We start from the raw sequence: 19,848 nt of genomic DNA, 5'->3' as shown, positions 1-19,848 counted from the left end.
TGGCCTGCTTGAGGATTAAAAGTCCACACCTCACCAGGGTTGCCCATTTCTACTTGTCATGGACCTTCGGGGATTCCTGCAAATACTTGCCCTACTGAGGCTTACATCTGTGATTGCCAAGAAAGTGTTCTATTGGCCCCTCAAGTATGTTTTCTATACTAAGAAGTTGCAATAACAAAAAATAAGAAAGCTCATCCATCCTGGCCGGTGTGGCTAGGTGGTTGAGCGTTGACCTATGAACCAGGAGGTCACACGGTTCAATTCTCGGTTAGGGCACATGCCTGGTTTCGGGCTCGATGCCCAGTAAGGGTTGTGCAGCCGATCAATGATTCTCTCTCACATTGATGCTTCTCTCTCTTCTTCTCCCTTTCTCTTTGAAATCCATAAAAGTATATTTTAAAAAACAAAAAAAGGAAAAAACTCATCCAGGAGCCTTACAAAAGCCTCATTTAATTGAATTCAATGTACCTACATGCACTTATGTATTCATTTACATCTCTCCTTGTTCCAAAAAAGGACCTAAGTTGTCTCATAAAATATACCTAGAAAATAAGTGAGTAAAATGTGTAAAGATAAAATCAGGTTGGGGACATCAGAGGAAGCCAGGGATGAAGTTAACATACAAAATGGACACTGTGAGGCCTGAGAGGCGGATGTGCAGGGATGACCCTCTGCACAGCGGCTGTCATGAGGACCTCAGCAAGGTCACAATGTCCACAGCATAAAACAAACCAGTTGCTCAGGGGTCGTTCAGGTTTCCTGGTTTTGACCTGAGCAATCAGTGACTGATGAATGTTCTTTCTAAGATCCCTTTATTATAAATGTAGCATCTAGTTTCTAAAGCCTCAACATTTGTCAATGGCACAATGTCCTATTGCAGTTCAGAAACAGGAATTCTTCAGATGGCAAAAGGATAATAACAATAATGATACTGTTATAATAACAGTATCTAAATAATAACAACGATACTGCTGATGACAGCAGTAATAGTCATAATACTGACTCCTGCTAGGTATTGAGCATCTGCGCTGTGCAGGGCAATTATACTTAAACTGCACAATAATCCTGCAAGATAGACATTATTACTCCCCCACCCCCTTTTTTTGAAGCAGGTGAAGAAATTGAGGCTCACCGTTATGCGCTCAGAGCCATAAAACCAAAAAACAGCAGAACTGTGACTTGAACCCAAGCTTATCTGATTCTAAAAGCCTGCCTCCTTCTGGGAATGAAAAAGGGTGTGCGTTTTTTGGTGGGGGTGTAAAACTGACATTGAGTTCTCTCTTTTTTTTCCAGTTATGAAAGCAATACCAGTTTACTTAGAAAACAGAAAAAAAAGAAAAAGAAAGAAGAAAAAAATCACCCGAACTTTCATTACACAAAAGATACAAAGGTCGTTTATGGTCCCTGTGGATGGGAAAAGACAGGAGAGGACACCCAAGTGATAATGAGGAATCCTGAGAGAAAGAGAAGAACATTTCAAACTGTAACCCACCATTTACAAGTATTTCCTTAACATCGTTTTATTACTCACTTTATTGGTTTAGAGAACCTGGGTTCTTGGTTGTGCTTTGCCAAAACCTGGCCCTGGACCCTTTTAAAGTCATTTTGCTGTTTTCTCCCCCCTCCCCACCCCTCCCGGTTTTCTTTTTCTTACCAGGAAATTGAAGGTTCGGGTTATTCTCAGAGTTGCCCTTGGGGATGTTAAGAATCCAGATAACTTGTCCCAACCCTGACTGACCGAATAATAATAATAATAATAATAATCACTAGATGGGGCCTGGGAATCTGCATTTCACACGGTGCGGGTAGGATGGCTGCTCTCTAAAGACTGAGAAACACTAAACAAATTGTTGCTGCTTCAACCGGCCTCAGGAACTGAAGCTGGGAAGCTTACCCTTAGGAGGAGGAGGAGGAGGAGGAGGAGGAGGAGGAGGAGGAGGAGGAAGATTACCCCTAAAAGGAGGTATTTGGGTGGCAAACCACCTTTCAGGCTACTCCGCCTCAGCCCCACGCGTGGCTCTTGGTCCCCCGCTTGCCGCCATACTTCACCTGTAGGCGCCCAGGTTGATGCAGCTGATGCCCAGGTTGTATCTGGAGCGGATGAAGCCGGGCTGGATCTCCAGCGCCCGCGTGTAGGCCTCCACGGCTTCCTCGCTGCGGTCTCCGTTCGCCAAGGTCGCCCCCAGACGGTTCCATAACGAATAGTCCTGATGACAAAGGGAGAGGTCTCTCTCTAACCACCAGCCTCCGTGGCCGAGTGTCCTCCTGTCCCTGCAGGAGAAGGCTGATGGCTGAACGTTTCTCCCGCGCTCACGGACGAGGGCCGTGACGTGGTGAATTACTCACAAATCCTTAGGGACTGCTTTGTGAAATGCCTCTCATTCATCAAGGAGAGCTACCATTGGATGCTGTCAGGCAATTCATGTTTCTATTTTAGGTATGTAAGTATTAATAGCCACAGTAGCATGTCATTAGTACTGATCGCTTTCAACCGCGGGGTGCAGGGAAATAAAGTGTAGCAAAACTGCCCAGCCCTGCCCAGCCTGCCCAGTGGTTAGAGCACTGGTCTGCACACTGGAGGGTCTCGAGTTCAATTTCCAGTCAAGGGCATGCACCTGGGTTGCAGGTTCGATCCTGGTCCAGTTGGGGCTCGTGTGGGAGGCAACCAATCCATGTGTCTCTCTCACATTGATGTTTCTCTCTCTCTCTCTCTCTCTCTCTCTCTCCCTCCTTTCTCTTCTCTCTCTAAAAGTCAATGGGGAAAAAAAATCCTCAGGTGAGAATCAAGAGAATGTACGAAGTACATCTGGTGAAAACTTATCTTTAACAGAGAACCATATGGTTTCTTGCTGTGCACTTACCTCTGGCCGAACAGTTAAGGCGGCGTTAAATGCATCTATTGCTCTATTAAATTCTCCGCTCAGGTGGAACAGCACCCCTAGACCTGTCTGCAGGTCTGGGTCGATCGTATCTCCATTTTGGTGGGCAGCTTCCAGATATAATTCCTTCACGCCTTCCAGAACAGAGCTACCAGGGGGGAAAGTAGATTTGTAATCCAAATAGTCTGAACATAAATGATTTACTATTATGTTCACTGTTCTTTACAGACTGAAAAAAAAATCTGGCTTAAAATACCTCAGTGTATGAGAGGACTATTATTAATACTGCAGTTTAACAATTCCTGCTGATTTTCATGACATACTTTGTTGTATAGAGATACGAACAGTGCTAGGAAAGGAGAGTTCCATTGACCCTGTAAGCAGAAAACCCTAGGGCTGGGTGTCCCGAGGCCTCAGTGAGAAAGAATTTAACATCATGGTTTATTGCTGATAGAAACAAAATTGCAGAAGGGCTTCCATTGTCCCCCATACCTAATTCTCAGGCTTTACAAAACTTGGCACAAGGCTACTTATTATAAAATTTATTTTGGGTTAAATATATGTCCAAAGCATTTGGCTTTAGTGTATGGCACTCAGATAAATATCTGTGGGTGCCCACGGTGTAGATCACGTGTCCAGAGGTTGGCCCCACTCTCAGCTCCATCTTTTAAATCAGTGCTGCTCTTCTGGCAGAACGCTGTCCTACACGCCATCTGGAGCGGGTGCTGGGGACCCCAGGCTCGTTCTTTACCGTCATGGTGATTAATTGTGTGGAAGGGTGTAATTTAATGATGTGGATACCTATCCACCGGAGACTTAGACATCCTCCGGGCGAGGCCTGGCGATCCCTTCTTGCTCTTCACAAGGTATTTGTACTTTGGGTTTTGCTTAATCCAATTCTTCAGCGCGTCACAGGCATCCTGCTGATGGCCCGTGTTCGTGTAACTCACGGCCAAAGCCATCAAAGCTTTCAAGTTGTTGGGCTGCAATTCTAAGCACCTGAAGGAATTGGGGGAAAAAGCCAGTTTCAGATTTTTTTTTTTGGAGTTAGAGTCTGAACAGTTCTTTAGAAAATCTGAGGTCTTTATTAATTAAATGGTAAGGTTATGTGAAGCCCCTGGAGAATATCACATTCATTACCTACATGAAAATTAGGACCTACGCTTATTTTTAAGAAAGTTAAAACTCACCCTGATGCATGCCAGTTTTGGTAATTTTAATAAATAATTTAAAAGCTATAGAAAATGTGGCTAATCCCTGCACATAATTTATTAGTAGTTCATCTAATGAGAAGTAGGGGCTATCATTCACGCTGCTCTACTGTCAATGTATGAAATGCACCTTATCCACAAAGCAAACTGGTTTGAATTAAATCTGGACATCCAGAGATGAAAGATGGAACAGCGTTGTGTAAAGGAGAGGGAAATCCCATGTTTCCAGACTATCAGTGTGGGTTTACGGGAGGCCCAGGCTACGATGCTTCCCCTCATGCTATTCCACTGGCCTCTGGCAAAGGCTTTTTAAACCTTGATGTGCATGGGAATCATCTGGGGATCTGGTAAATGCAGCTTCTGATACAGAGGGCCTGCGGTGGGCCCAGGCTGTGCGGGTCTGACAGGCTCCCAGGTGATGGTGATGCTAGGAGTCTCTGGATAAGACTGAGTAGCAAGCCCTAGATCAGTGGTTCTCAACCTTGGCTGCACATTAGAATCGCCTGGGAATCTTTTTAAAATCCTGATTTCTGGGTCTCATCCTCCGGAAATTCTGTTTCTTTGTTATGGGGTGGGGCCACAACATTAGTAACAAAGAAACAGAATTTCCGGAGGATGAGGCCCAGAAATCAGGATTTTAAAAAGATTCCCGGGTGATTCTAATGTGCAGCCAAGGTTGAGAACCACTGATATATATATATGAAAGAGTAGGGAAAGTGTGAGTCTATTTGGTAGGGGCTGTCCTCCCCCCCCACAGGGTTTAAATGGGGGCTTTAATCAAGTATGGTGCGATGCTACACCCTCCCAAAGTAGTCTAGAGCTTTAGTCAGGGGCTCAAACTTGCAAGTTGCTAAAAATATCTCAGGAGATGCTTTGTAGACACCAGAGCTAAAACTGCATTGAGATTATTTTGAGTATATATTTTTTTCTGAAGAGAACTTTCAGATGCTGTGGAAGGATAGGACATTAAAAGGACCACTTATTCAGTGAGTCTATTCTATGCCTGCTTCTGACATAGACTCTTTCATGCTAATGAAGGCCAATGATTTGTAAATGGCCTAACATTGAGATTAAGGAACATTATTTCCTCATCAGTTCCCGTTTTTCACAGCTCTGTATAAGTCATAGGGGGCCTCTCAGCACTTCTTCCGGCCAAATTCTTTGCAATGTCTATGAAGGTCAAAAGGTAAATCTGAAGCAATGGGAAATCCATTAACAGGCGTCCACCAGTCCCGTGGCTTTGCACTTAGCTTCACTACCTCTGGAGGGCGACAATAGCTGCTTGCTCGTTTTCATTCTCTGCCTGAGTTATCCCGAGGAACTGCCATGCCTACAAGAAACAACTGATGTCAACATTGCAGGAGGAAGGAGAATCACTCATGCGCAGTAGTTGGTTTATTTGCCCACGACAGATCCCTCTATGCAGAGCAACCTGTCTCAGGTGGGAGAGTCTTGCAAAAGGGGGAAATATCGCATGCATTTCTTCAGTCAAATTCTTTTGTGACACTTAGAAACCTCTCCTGTGACCCATGGAAACCCCCGTTTCTGAGATATCAGGTATCTTAAGACCAAAAGATAAGTACACGAAAGTATGCATTTGTGATGCAAAAAGGTAGAAAAATAATCCAGAAATGCAGCTAAATAAAGTTTACAATAAGAAATCTCAAGATGTACAAAATTAACTTGTATAAACGAAAATCAAGCAGTTATTAGAAGGGGCAGCAGGAAATTTAGAAACTAGGGAAGAACAAAACCAAACCCCTTACAAGGTGTTTAATGCCCTAATAGAGGGTTGGGCAGGAGGTTTACAGTTTTGAGCACATGACACAGTTTATTCCTGTGTTGTTATTTATTGCATTATTTTCCATGTAAACAACTATAAACCTACTTTTGCTCCACCCTGTATAGTTACTGTTAAAATGCACAAAATATATAAAGTGCAATGTAATGTACCTATAATTTTAAAGCCTACACTTAACACTTTATATTGCATCATTGCATTTTTTCATGTTTTTACAAAATCTTCCTACTTATAGTTCTCAATTTAAATTTTGTTGAATGGATATACTATTATTAACTCAACCAGTTCCTTTATTGCTCTGAGATTGTTTTCAACCCTTTGCTATTGTAAATAATGTGAGGAATATTTTCATATCTAGAATGACATTTTTAATATTAGCACAATAATTCTCACACCATTACAACAGCAATGCACATAAAAAAGACCTCCCATTACACATATTGTCCTCAAATTTGCTGGGGGTGTATCTGAGTCTTGGGGATTTGAAAAGGTTTGGGAAGGGCATAACTCTCCCACCTTTGAGAACCAATGCTATGAATGTTTTAAAACAAGCTGTCTGAAAACACTTATAGAGTCATCTTACAGTGCTATAAGATTATGAATTATTACACATACCATACACACTCATAAAAATACTAATTATTTCCCCCCAGAATTTCAGTGACTCTTTTTAATCTTTCAAATGTACACAAAGCAGCATCCATTTTTTATTTCACCTTCCATACATCCTAGAATGCTTCTTAAGAAGAGATGGGTGAAAGCCTTTCTCTGAGGGCTTCTTCCTAGGCTCTGGGCATCACTTGCACTGTCCATAGAATGTCTACTGTCTTAGATTGGGGTCTACAGATTCAGAAACCCTGGGTCATTCATTATCTAGGACCTGTTTGTAACCAAGTTTCCTCATTTTCTCATTAATGAATCTGGAATAATAACACATACTTTTTCTAACCTCCCAAAGTTGTTGTGTCAAATGATATAATAAACATGAGAACATATGGCATCTAGAAATGTAAGGTGACATTATTTTTTTTTGGGGGGGGTTGACCTGTATTTTTCTATTAATGCAACGATTTTCTCTTCTACAATGACTCAAACATCTTTTTTGTTGTTGTTGACACTATTACAGATGTCTCCCCTTTGCCCGCTTCCACCCAGTCCCTGCCACCCCTCCCCTGGCCTTCATCACTCTGTTGTCTGTGTCCATGGGTTATGCATGTATGTTCTTTGGCAACTCTCTTCACCTTCTTTTTAAAATATCTTTTGAAAAATTCTAATATTTTGATTCAGAATGCCAGTTCTCAGTTCAATCGCATTTCATTAACAGTGTTTTGACTAACAAGATACCAGGGGCTTTTGTGATCAGTTTACTTGTTCTTTCAACATGAAGTACAATTAATAGTATTAATAAAGGCTAAATACTGATGTAGCAGACACTGAACTGAGCACTGAACAAATTTAACCCTCGCAAAACCCAATGAGATGGTTATTATAATCGCGATGTCCACTTTACATATGAGCAAACGGAAGCTAAGAGGGTTTAAATGACTTGCCCCAGACCACATGGCTCATGGCTAACAAGCAGTGGAGCTCAGGATACAGCTGTATTTGAACCCACACAGAATGGCAGAGTCTGAGAAGCTAAACCACTATTCCATACCACCTTCTCAGCACCGGACATACCCATTCCTAAAAATTTCTCAAATTCCTCTGGGCATATTTCTTATAAGAATTTTCCTGGAAATTACAATCTAGGAAGAAGGACTTTATACCTGCCACTATCCTATGGCAGGCCTTCACAGGTTTGGAAGTGCCGTGGAGCAAGACAAGATTGCAGAAGCCTCTTTGGCGGTCTCTCCAATCACCCTTCACACCTCAGAGAAAGGGGGTTTTCTAACATGCCTTTTCCTAGTGCTCCCTCCCCATGGCTTTCAGGATGAAGTTCAGTCTCTTGCCTACCTCTTCTTGCCTCCACTCCTGCCATTCTCTCCCCCCTCATCCCCTCGCCTAACCTAACGTTTCAGGTCCCTCTGCTCAGCCAAGAACCATTTCCTCTGAACAACAACTCCACTCCCCTGCTGTCTTTAATGAATCCTCTCTCCTTGAAAACTCGGCTTTGGATCCACTTAGCGGGAAGGCTGAGTCAGTGTCTTGCTGTCTGCTCTCCTCGCCTCCTGTGCACTTGCATTTATTACACTGCACTGGTTTGTTTACTTGCCCCTCCGGATAGACCACTGACCCGTCTTTTCAGTTGTTCCATTTCTCTGGACTTTCAGGGATCTGAGCCTAGTGTGGGGCACAAATCCGGGGACGGAGTGTGTATTCAATAAATGTGGAGGGAGTAAATCAATGGGGAGAGAGGTGTCTCTAGACCCAGACAAGGCAGCACACTGCCCCCTGAATACCGCTGCCGAGCTTCCAGGTAGGCAATTTTAGTTTTTCATTTCTTTCCTCCACCCTTTCTTTTGTGGCACCATAGATAGATATTGCAGATTTGGTTAGAAAACAGCTTATATCACACTACGCCAGGCTAACTCCTTTGGGAACTGTTACTCGATGAAAATGCCACCAGTAGAGCTCTGTGTCACCCTCTGTCCCTGCACTAGCGTGTACAGCCCCCCTCTGAGCCTGGCAGGATGAGGGGGAAAGACACCTCTGCATCTCCCGGGTCCTGAAGAATCGCGGCCTCCATGAACAGGATGGTGACTGGGAGGTCCCCTTCCTTCAGCCTCTTTAAGCCTTCTTCAAAGGCGCCTGGCCAGTCCTTGAAGGGGTTTTCAGTGTGGAAGTAATAGCCCTACAACACAGAAGGGCCAACACAGATCCATCGGTTTATCTCCTCATTCTCACATGCAGTAAGCTCTTTTAGAATTTAAATTAAAGTGTTTAATTAATTTAATTGCCATTAAATTCTTTTTTATTATTTTTTGAATATTTTATTTTATTTTATTTATTTTTAATATATATATTTTATTGTTGATAGTATTACAGATGTCTCCCATTCCCCCCTTTAACCCCCTCCTCCCAGCTCTTACCCACCCCCTCAGGTCTTTGCCACACTATTGCCCGTGTCCATGGGCTATGTACTAAGTAATATATAAGTTCTTTGGTTTATCTCTTCTCATCTCCCCAACCCCCAATTGAGGTATGTTTTATTGTGGTGAAATTTTATTTTATATACATAACATAAAATTAACCATTTAAATTTAAATTACTGTTTTTTTCTTATTATGAATGTACATTTTCATTGTATACACTTTAGATTTTGTCGATTTTGTCATTGACTAATATAAAACGTACCCAAAATGCCGCAACCTAAATATGATCACTGCTAACATTTTGGAGTTTGTTTTCATTCTAATATTTCTTTTGTTCATTTTGTTTTAACCATCCCCTGCCCTGCTCCTCAAGATTGCAAAAATACTGAGTTTTTGCATATATTTTTGCTACATGCTCCCACTCAGTCCCCTGAAGTGTTAATACCTCATACTGTACATCTGTTTATGCACTGTGGCCCTTTTGAGGGTTATAAACCATTGTAATATCTAAGATTTCTTTTGTCCTCCCACTCCTCAAACCAGTGTATGCCCCATTGCTGGCTATATCGCCCACTGAGAATGCATGTTTTAAAGTTATAGATCTTCTTTCATTGTAAAAATTTAAACAATGCAGAATGTTCAAATAATCTTCTAGTGTTTTTCTATGACTATACACATTAAACAAATACGCTCATGCTATCGGTGCAGTTTTACAGTGTAAGCCCCACTTCGTTTTAGTCATTATAATTATTTATATTAACATTCACTTAGTCAAGCCCATATTGATGGACTTTCAGATTATTTTCATTTTTTTCATAAATAAATTTACAGTGAAAGCCTCATGCTCAAATCTTTGTGTGCATTGATTATTACCTTAAGATAGACTTCTAGAGAGATTTATTAGGCTAAAGCTATGAACTATCTTGAGGCCCTTGATATGTGTAGCTGAATTGTTCTTGAGAAAGTATGTCCCAATTTAAACTCTCAACAGAAGTCCCTGAGAGACATTATTTATTGCAATGTTAGCTACATGGATTATAATAAAATCTTTCTAATTTGATAGATATAATTAAGCTAGTCTGTTGATGATGCTACTGAGGTTTTAAAATAGATCAAATGGAGACCTTCAGAAAGACAAACCCCTTATCAAAAGCCACTGAGCTTATGTAATTGTGTTGCGGATTTGGGGTCCCAGGAGTGTGGGGCTCAGGGTCCTAGCCATATCTCAGGTTCAAGGACTGTAGTTCAAAGGGGGGGGGGGATGGAAATTGTAATTAGAGTCTGATGTTCTGCATCAATGTTCTTTCTTCTTACCTAGTTTTGATTTTTTTTTTTTTTTGTAGAAAAGACAGTTATTCTTAATGAGAGGGTTGTTCCAAGTTTATGAGATTGCCTGGCCTACTGAGGGACACAGAATATGAAGAAGAGAAAGACATTTTAATGACTATGTAGATTGAAAATCCCCTAAGATCAGAGACTATTAATCATCATTTCCCTAGTAGCTAGTGCAGAGTAGACACAAATAAATATTTGTTGGATTGAACTATCATGGAAATTATCCAGAACTAAATATTATTGAGACTTCCTCCACCAAAATCACAATACAAGCATATACTATACCTGATTCCCCTCCCCAGTATAAGAAAATTCCACATATCTTTTTATCTTTCAAGTCATTTAAACTTATTTCTCAAGCCCTCCCCTCCCCAACTGTTTTTAAAAGCACAAATCCAAGGGCAACTGGGACCTCATGGGTAATTTGGCTGGTTGTTCACTGAGCTCGAATTTGCTGGAGCTCCTGTCAGGGAAATATCTCTGAGGGATCCCCTTGGGACTTGACCTGGTTGTGTGAAGGCTACCTTTTCCACTGAGTTTCTTTGCTAGCTGTATAATGACTACCTGTGAGATACAGTCCTAAGCCCTGCTTCATTCCCCTGCCCATTAATATCACTTCTGTCAGCTCATCTATGTGGCTCATGGGACTGACTAACAAAAAGCATTGTGGGATTAGCCCAGGTCTTGTTCCAACACACCCTCAAAGTCAGCTAGGCAAGCAGACAGGATCCAAGCTGTAGTTGACTGCCAAACTGTCTGTATCAACATTGATAAAAATAAGGGTATTCCATTCCAGCTTTGCTGCTCTGACACATTGTTTGATTATATTGCTTTCATCTACCAGAATTTCTCCTAGATCTGATTGATATTAAATTGTCTGTTTGATTCTTAGATTTTTTTTCACAAAATGATTACCAACTAATGTATAATTATATGATTCAGAGAGATTGAGAAAACATGTCAGCATATATAAGAAGAGAATTGGTCACCTTCTCGCTAGCTGAAATTGTAACTTGGTTCTGGGCTTCTTGGTTCTCGGATATCCAGTTCCTCCGGGCCATTTCTTCCCATTCTGCTTGCATCTTATCCCAAAACTCTGTATCTGACTAGGAGACAGGAAAAATCAAGAGAGATGGATTTAAGAGCATGCTCGATCGTTTGGGTTATTTCCAGAAAGACAGTTTTCCTTATGGATCAAAATGATACTCATAGTCGAAGAGTTTCTGGGGGGTCCTCAGAGGTCAGAGTGTTGAACTGAATGAACTGTGACTTTCCCCAGCAGGAAAATCGCTATCATCTGAAGCTCCTGGATCATTTAGACCAAATTCAGCTAAAAATCCATTACTTGACCAGACACAGGTTTTAGGAAGGGTGGCCTTTCCTCCTAGGATATGAGGAGCTAGAGCAATAGCTTAACAGCTTTGGGACTGGGTAGGCAGTGACTTGGTGAGGCAGTTGGCTATGGACAAAGAAAAGTAACATTAGTTGATCCTACTCTGCACCATGCACTGTGCTGGGAGAAATGTAATCCTAGAAGGCTATGGTCACAAAGCTAGGGTTGCATAGGATTTGACTCCTAGTCTGGCTTCCAAGGTCAGGCTTATCACCTTATGATAAACCTGGCCTCCTGAAGCTAAAGAATGAAGGACCCTGGCTTTGTGAACTTGACTGAGTCATCTTCAAGGTCTTTTCTATGGAAGGATAATTTTTAAAAAATCACTTATTTTTTTTACAGTTTTTTTTTTTAATCTTTCAAAAGGGAAACCTGTTTTTACTTCAGAGGAGATCTGTGTTCTGGATGGAGGCAGAATTTTTCTCCAAGATCTGTTCCAGGTTGGCTTAGGTGTCCTGGGAGAGGAAAAAGGGGCAAGTGTCTTAAAGAACTTAAGAGAGGAAGGGGAACTTCCCAGGGGTGGGGAGAGAAGAGGTGGTAGGTTCTGAGATGAGTGAGAGACTGGTGCTTAGTTTTTAGGTATTTCCCTAGCAAATTAGACTGACCTCCTAGGGGATGACAGAGGGGATGACTGGGGGAGAGGCCTGACTTGAACTCTGATCTCCATGTGTCAGGGAATAGAGAAAAAATTGAATTTTAAGGAGCCACTTGGGGCTTGGCTGGCTGTTAGCAGCAGCAAGGCAAATAAGAAAGTGAAGACTCATCCTTGTTTTCTGGCAGCACAAACGCTTCCCAGATTTGGTGTCTGAGACTAAATTACCTTCCCAGTGTGGCAAGAGAGGTGCTTGGAAACCATCTTATTGTCTTTTAAAGAAAACAAAGAAATGGACATTTCCTGAACACCCAAGTCTGGGGCTGAGATCCATACTCTAGCTGCAAATCTCAATTTCTATGATTCTAAGTCCTGTGACTTGTTGACACACCATCAACTTGATTTGAGGTTGCTTTTCGCCTTTGAATCCTCCCAGTCTCACCTTCCACACCACCCTCATGCCTGGTGGTGGTTGTGCTGTGGCGGGAACTCTTCAAAGCTGCTTGGAATGATAGATATAACCTTATTTCTTCTGCATACAAATGTTCAGGGAATAAAGGTAAACACAATGTGACTAATCCCAGGCTACTAAATAAATAGTAGATCTTGCTCTCTTCCTTTATCGTATCCAGAATTCTCATTCCTACCACAGTGCTCAGTGGGGGCCTCCCTTCAACGAAGGCTCAGGGCAGCAGGCATCTTGAGATCTATGATTGGGATGCTAGAAGCACATGGAATGACCACGTCGCATCCAGGTTAAAATTGGGAATAAAATTCAAAATTTTTTTACAATGAGTGGTTTTAGTAGAACACCAAATTGTGCAAACAATGATCTCAGGTATACAAAGGCAATGGCTAGATAAACTACTTGAAGGAAATATGCTACCACGCTAAGAGTAATCTCTTTGAATGAAGGGACAATGGGTGATGCTTCTCCTGCTTCTTTACATTTTTCCATACTTTCTGAATTTTCTGATTTTGCATTAATTTTACAATAATAAAGGTTAAAAACAACAATAAAAATACATTAGCTTTCCCTTTTTAGTACCATGAAACCTGAACACTTAGATACTAAGGAGTTAGGAGAAATTTTTTTGGAGTCTCATTGTCTGCCTTGAATAGCTTTTCAAAGATGCAGGCTCATCCTGTCTTCATAGATGCTGACAGAAATCTGTCAAGTGAACTTTACAATGTTTACTGACTTTCCCAAGCCCCCTGGTGGGTAATGTGAAGTGCCAATGACTTCCAGTACTTTTTAAGGCAGTTACTTGTTCCCCTATTGAGGTTCTTCAGAATTTAAAGCGATTACAAGTCTTTTGAAGGAAGGAACGAGAAAGATTTTATAATGTGTGCATCTGGGTTATAAAAAGATACATCACTTTCCTGCAGTTTCAAATGCGAGCAGGGGGTGCATAAATAAAACTACTGTGGGCATCAGAGGAACCTCAGCTCAGAGAGGGGGAGGGGCTGCCCGGCTCTCATTTAATGATACACACCAGGCCTTACTGTTACCACTTAGAATAAGTTCTGACTAATTAGAGTGCACAGCACAGTTTCATTTAATTACAGAAGACTATTTTTAGCACAATCAATTTTCATCCAGCCTCAAAATCCAGACTTCATTCACCTAACCGCAATTAACACTGCTGCTTTTTTTCTATTTCTAATCAGTTTCAAGAAACCTGAGACATATTTGAATTTTAAACATTTTAGACAGGACTGAGGGGATTTAATATATTGATGATTTTCTTAGTTGTCCTGATATTTTGGTAGGTTTTTTTTTTAATATTCCACAGGTAATAAGTTATATGCTTATACCAGAAATGAGCTATTGTTGCAAACCATTTTCATTTTCAAAAATAGCTTGCTGATGATATCAATGGTATTCTTAAAAACTTGGGATATGCAGTATGATGGTTAAGAACAGCAGCTCTCTCCTCAGACGAACCTGGGAACAGATTCTGGCTCCATCACTAACCTTCTGCAAGTACTATTACCTCCCCAGGTCTCATTTTCCTTAGCTTTAAAAGGAAGATATATAATAGTGATCTTGGTTACTTGTTATGAGCACTAAATGAGAAAATGTAAATGTGGCATATAGCGCATGGTAAATGCTCAATAAAAGTACGTGTTCTTGTTAGTGTTTTTCCAGCATTGAAAACTATATATATATAAAAAAACGAACGAAAATCACCCACAATATCAAAGATCAAATATCTCTATTTGGTGTTTTAATTACATATTCTTTTCCAGATATCTTTCCATTAGTCATATACATCTTTCCCTTCTAATTATTAAAAAAGAGGAGGAAAGTTAAGAATGTTGTGGCAAAAATGGACTGTTATATAGCAATTAAAATGGTACTTATGAAGAACTTCTTACAACCTGGACTAGCTTTTGAGTTATAATGTTTCTTGATAAGTAATATGATCACAATGATAGAAAACAACAAATAACATGCCGGGGAAGCACCAATAGCACTCCTTTCATGGGATGGGATTATGAATAATTTGCAGCCATCACCTTTCCTTGTACTTTCAATATTTCCCAAATTTTCTATTACTAGCATGTGTTATTCTGGTGAAAAAGTGGTTAAAAATGGTCACATCTTTTCAGTTTTACTTCCTCCATTGATCCCACACTAGAGCAATTTCTTGCCTCTCTGAATTCCTTCCACACATATTCAGTGTTAGTGGTTTAGAACAAGAGAGGTATGCACTAGAAACTGCCATTACCCCTGTGAACTTGAGCAAGTCATTTTAATCCATCTGTACATTATTTTTTCTTATTTGTAAATTGAGAAGACTGGATTTATTAGCTAAATAGCTGAGGCTTCATTGTCTAGGATTCAGATCAGAATAAGCGTAAGGAAGTGTGTTCACTGATCTCGAAAAATTATACTTTAAAGCATTTTCCCCAAAGCATATTTGACATTTTCCCTTCAGTTTTTTATTGTAAAACTAGAAAATAAAAATTTCTATGAAAATCATGACAAAATTAAATATTAATTATAATAAAGAATAAGAAAATAAGTAATTTAATTTAGAACCAGGACATTTTAAAGATAGCAACATATTATCACTTCCCATTCACCAGTCTGTTCTGGTCATCCTTGAGTTAAAACAGAAATATTTTAAACTTTGTGGTCAAACATAACTGCTGATTAGAATGATCCTGGCGTTGTGCTGTGCAAGGACTGATCCGTGTGAGACTATATGCCATTTCTGCCTGTCAGGAATCTCACTTTCTTTTTGCCTCTTTTTAAAAAAAATTAAATTCTTTTTTATTTAAAGTATTACATGAGTCTCCTTTTCCCCCCATTGACCTCTCCCTGGCCACTCCCACCCCCTAGCACATGCCCTCACCTCCTACTGTGTGTCCATTGGTTATGCTCATATGCATGCATACAAGTCCTTGGGTTGATCTCTTACCCCCTCATCCCTCACCTTCCCTCATTGGTTGGACAGTCTGTTCGATGCTTCTGTATCTCTGGTTCTAATTTTTGCTCATCAGTTTATGTTGTTCATTATATTCCACAAATGAGTTAGATATGTGATATTTATCTTTCTCTGACTGGCTAATTTCACTTAGCATAATGCTCTCCAGTTCCTTCCATACTGTTGCAAATGGTAAAAGTTCCTCCTTTTTAATAGTGGCATAGTGTTCCATTGTGTAGATGTACCACAGTTTTCTAATCCACTCATCTGCTGATGGGCACTTAGGCTATTTCCAAATCTTAGCTATTATAAATTGTGCTGCTATGAACACAGGGGTGCATATATCCTTTCTGATTGGTGTTTGTGTTTTCTTGGGATATATTCTTAGAAGTGGGATTACTGGGTCAAATGGAAGTTCCATTTTAAATTTTTTAAAAATATATTTTATTGATTTTTTACAGAGAGGAAGGGAGAGGGATAGAGAGTTAGAAACATCGATGACAGAGAAACATCGATCAGCCGCCTCCTGCACACCTCCTACTGGGGATGTGCCTGCAATCAAGGTACATGCCCTTGACCGGAATCGAACCTGGGACCCTTCAGTCTGCAGGCTAACGCTCTATCCACTGAGCCAAACCGGTTAGGGCCCATTTTAAATTTTTTGAGGAAACTCCATACTGTTTTCCATAGTGGCTGCACCAGTCTGTCTTTTTGCCTCTTTAGATATCCATTGATTAGCTGTTACTGGACAGAACTTAAAAAAACAACCAACCAACCAGTCCTTCTATATGTGCAAAACAAAAGACAGCACACCTTGCATGGTGAGGAATGAAAAGTCACTATACAAGGCTGGGTAAGTGCTGAAGTGAAATTATGTGCAGTCAGTTTGGGACCTCATTGCTCTGAGATCCAGTAGCCCAGGCTGGTGAAGACTGGCTAAGCTCTTCCCACTCAACACATCTCTTGTTGACTAAGCTCAGTAGTAGTTAACAGTTCCATATGGCTGCCCAAAGAAGACATTCAACCTGCGGCTGCAATCATCAATGTGAAGCACCCTGCTCAAGGATGGGATAGAATTTGAATTGGTCAGAATTAGTTTGAGCTCTGGGTGCAGCCTGGGTGTCCCACGGAGTGAGGGGTCATTGACAAATGAGTAACTCAGGCAACAGTGAAAGTGCAAGAGTAACCCTGTTTATGAAGCGATTTACCTAGGAAAGCAGGGCTCTGAGGGGTGATGAGAGCTGAGCAAGCCAGCTTAGCCTTGTGCAGATAAGAGAATTAAGAAGAGTGAATGGCAGTTCCAGGGAGTAGACTTTTATCAAACGTGATATGAAGCTGCCTGAAAATGGAGTGGGCTGCTTCCTCCTCAGGATGGATGCTCCAACATTAGAAGTCTTCAGAAACAGAATAACCAATGTGAGGAGTGTTTGTAAAGACAACTCACAGATTAGCTGGAGGATTGACCCAATAAATTCTGCATTCTCTTACAACCCCAAAAGTCTCTGGTTGTAACACTAATAATGAATTGACTTACTGAGTAAACAGGAAGGCTCAAAATGAATAAAATCTCAATGAGATAGGAAGTGGATCTGTCATGGGTGCCCTTTCTCAACCTAAACAGTATAAGGACAAAAACACATGGGCTTCAACATCAGCTGGAACAGGGTGGAATCTGGCTGTGCCCCTTGTCACATGACCTCTTCAACTCCGTTCACCTCTTTGACTCAGTTTCCTCATCTGTAAAATGTAAAAGGTCTCTCAGGGTGTTTGTGCAGATTAAGTGGAACAATGTATGTGAAGTGCTTAGAACTTGAAACATTAAGAACTAAGGAACTTGGTTTAAATAGTTAAAGCTATTTTATATTTGTAAGTGAAAAAGAAGATTTCCCAAGATAGAGAGAGGATGCAATCCCACAAACTGTAAACTGTGTGGTTCAGAAGTGTTGGAAACCAAAAATATTGGTACTAGCACTCAACATAGATTTTCCGGTTGCCTCTGGTTAGACATGCCTCCTTGTTTAATGGAGCTGCCATCGCTGCAGATGTTGGCAGGCACCGGGCAAGTAGCCAGAGGCTCTCTCCAAACAACGTGCCAGCAGATTAGCTGCAGAAACGTGGGGAAGAGAAATTGGAAATGATGGGAAGGAGAGGAAAGGACACAGGAGGCTGGAAATAATACAACACGAGCCTTGAGCAGGATGTCAGAAGGAAACCAAGAGCCATTTCTAACAGAGAATCTAAGGTAGTTAGCTTTCTGTTCTTTCCTTCCTCTTCTGGCGAGGGGCAAAGAGGAATGGAGTATTAAAGCACAGTGAGCAAACCTGTTAGCCAAATGGGCAGGGTCATTAGCCTACTCATTAGCAAACAAATGCCTTGCTAGGACTGGAGTTTCACATGACTGTATCTATGTCTATGATTCCAGCGGTAATTGTATTCACAACAAAGAGCTGGCCTTAAGATGCTCTGGAACCAGAGGTTTGGAGACCAAGCCTGGGTTTGCTGCCACTTTGGGAGTAAGGTTTCATGGGGTCAACATCTCAGAGGCTGTTTATTTCTTGGTACTAGCACTCAGCATAGATTTTCCGGTTGCCTCTGGTTAGACATGCCTTCTTGTTTAATGGCTTGGAGGCCTGCTCTTTGGGCAACTAGCAGCATGTGACTACAGGGCTACTTGACCACAGGCATGAGGAGATGGGGAGGGTCCTGGGGTCTGAGCCTGTTCCATGTGACAATGTCATGTGATAAAGGATTGGTAGTGTGAATCGGTTCCACAGGGGGTTTCTTCTTCCTTCAGCTTTTTCTACGGGTAGTGAATAGTTACTGGGAAACTCTCTAGCAGTTTTAAAAAAGAAAGTATTAGAAATATTTACTAAACCCAAACTATGTGTTTGTGCTGTGTATGATAGGCCTATTAAACAACACAGAACAAAACCAACCACCTAGATATGGATGCCACTCCCAGGAAGCTCACTGTCCAATGATAAAGTAAAAACAGGGGTGACTGTAATTCAGGATAGGGTGAACAAAGGATGCAAAAAGAGATGAAGTTGCTTGCTCAAAGGCACGCTATCCTGGTAAAAAAGAGCCAGAATTCAAGACATTTCACTCTTCCCTGTTTGGCATAATGCACCTTGTGAAATGGCTGCAGCAGTGTTCCTGGTCCCCGTCCTCCTCAGAACCTTGCCACTCCATGACGAGGCGGAGTCTACTGCCTGTCTCTGAACACTTCCTGTGACAAACAGAATGTGATGACAGTGACCTGGTGTGGCTTTTAAGACTAGATCCTAAAAGGCGACACAGCTTCTGCCTCCCTCTTTCTTTCTGGACACACCCTTGGAATCTAGCAACGAGGCTGCGAGGAAGCCCAGGCCTCAGAGAAAGGCCATCTTGGTGTCCTGGCATCCGTGCAGCTAATGCCTCAGTGACCACCAGCACCGGCTGTCTGCCTGTGAGTGACAGTGCCTCAGAGGATCCGCACGCCAGCCTTCAAGCCACGCTGACACCTATGCACCAAAGAGGCGCCATCCCCTTCCAGCTCTACACAGATTACAGATTTTTGAAGCAAAATAAACATTGTTATTTTAAGCCATATGTGTTGGAATAACTTATTACATATCTAGAGTAACTGGAACACACTTGGGGTCAGAGGATAGAGCAGGGAAGGAAGGTGAGGTGCAGAGAAGGGACCTAATGACGGGCCTTCCTCAAAGGGCTGGCGGTAATGGAGAGCCGCAGCATCGCCCAGAGGGCACACTGGGAACAAAGAGTGCTGTGGTCAAACAGCTTGAGAGGTTTTAGGTTAAAGCTATAGGCCAGATCTAGCCAAGAGACGTTTTCCCTCCTAAGCTTAGATACAAAATCTCACCTCAAAACCCAGATTTCAGACCTTTCACGAAGATCTGTGAATAGTAGGCCCACATGTCTGGAAGCAGCACTCTCAGGTGGCACATGTAGTCCTCTACTTCAGTGGTTCTCAACCTTCCTAATACAACGACCCTTTAATACAGTTCCTCATGTTGTGGTGACCCCCAATTTCATTGTTACAAATTGAACATAATTGAAGCATAGTGATTAATCACAAAAACAATATGTACTTATATATGTGTTTTCTGATGATCTTAGGCGACCCCTGTGAAAGGGTTGTTCGACCCCCAAAAGGGGTCAT

General features: G+C 41.5%; 1 protein-coding gene across 1 annotated transcript in view; it reads right to left on the bottom strand.

The window, feature by feature from the left end:
- The window catches only part of PEX5L (peroxisomal biogenesis factor 5 like), a 220,511-nt gene that overhangs the window by 4,020 nt on the left and 196,643 nt on the right, over positions 1-19,848 (bottom strand). The window contains exons 9-14 of the mRNA XM_023750490.1: positions 11,251-11,367; positions 8,542-8,685; positions 5,350-5,420; positions 3,681-3,878; positions 2,862-3,027; positions 2,050-2,207 (exon numbers count right to left, since the gene is read on the bottom strand). Of these exons, the coding sequence (XP_023606258.1) occupies positions 2,050-2,207; positions 2,862-3,027; positions 3,681-3,878; positions 5,350-5,420; positions 8,542-8,685; positions 11,251-11,367 (854 nt within the window). The remainder of the gene's footprint in view (positions 1-2,049; positions 2,208-2,861; positions 3,028-3,680; positions 3,879-5,349; positions 5,421-8,541; positions 8,686-11,250; positions 11,368-19,848) is intronic.

This window comes from Myotis lucifugus, unplaced genomic scaffold (assembly GCF_000147115.1).
Source record: "Myotis lucifugus unplaced genomic scaffold, Myoluc2.0 scaffold_14, whole genome shotgun sequence".
Lineage (NCBI taxonomy): Eukaryota > Metazoa > Chordata > Mammalia > Chiroptera > Vespertilionidae > Myotis > Myotis lucifugus.
This window is presented reverse-complemented; position numbering and strand designations above follow the sequence as displayed.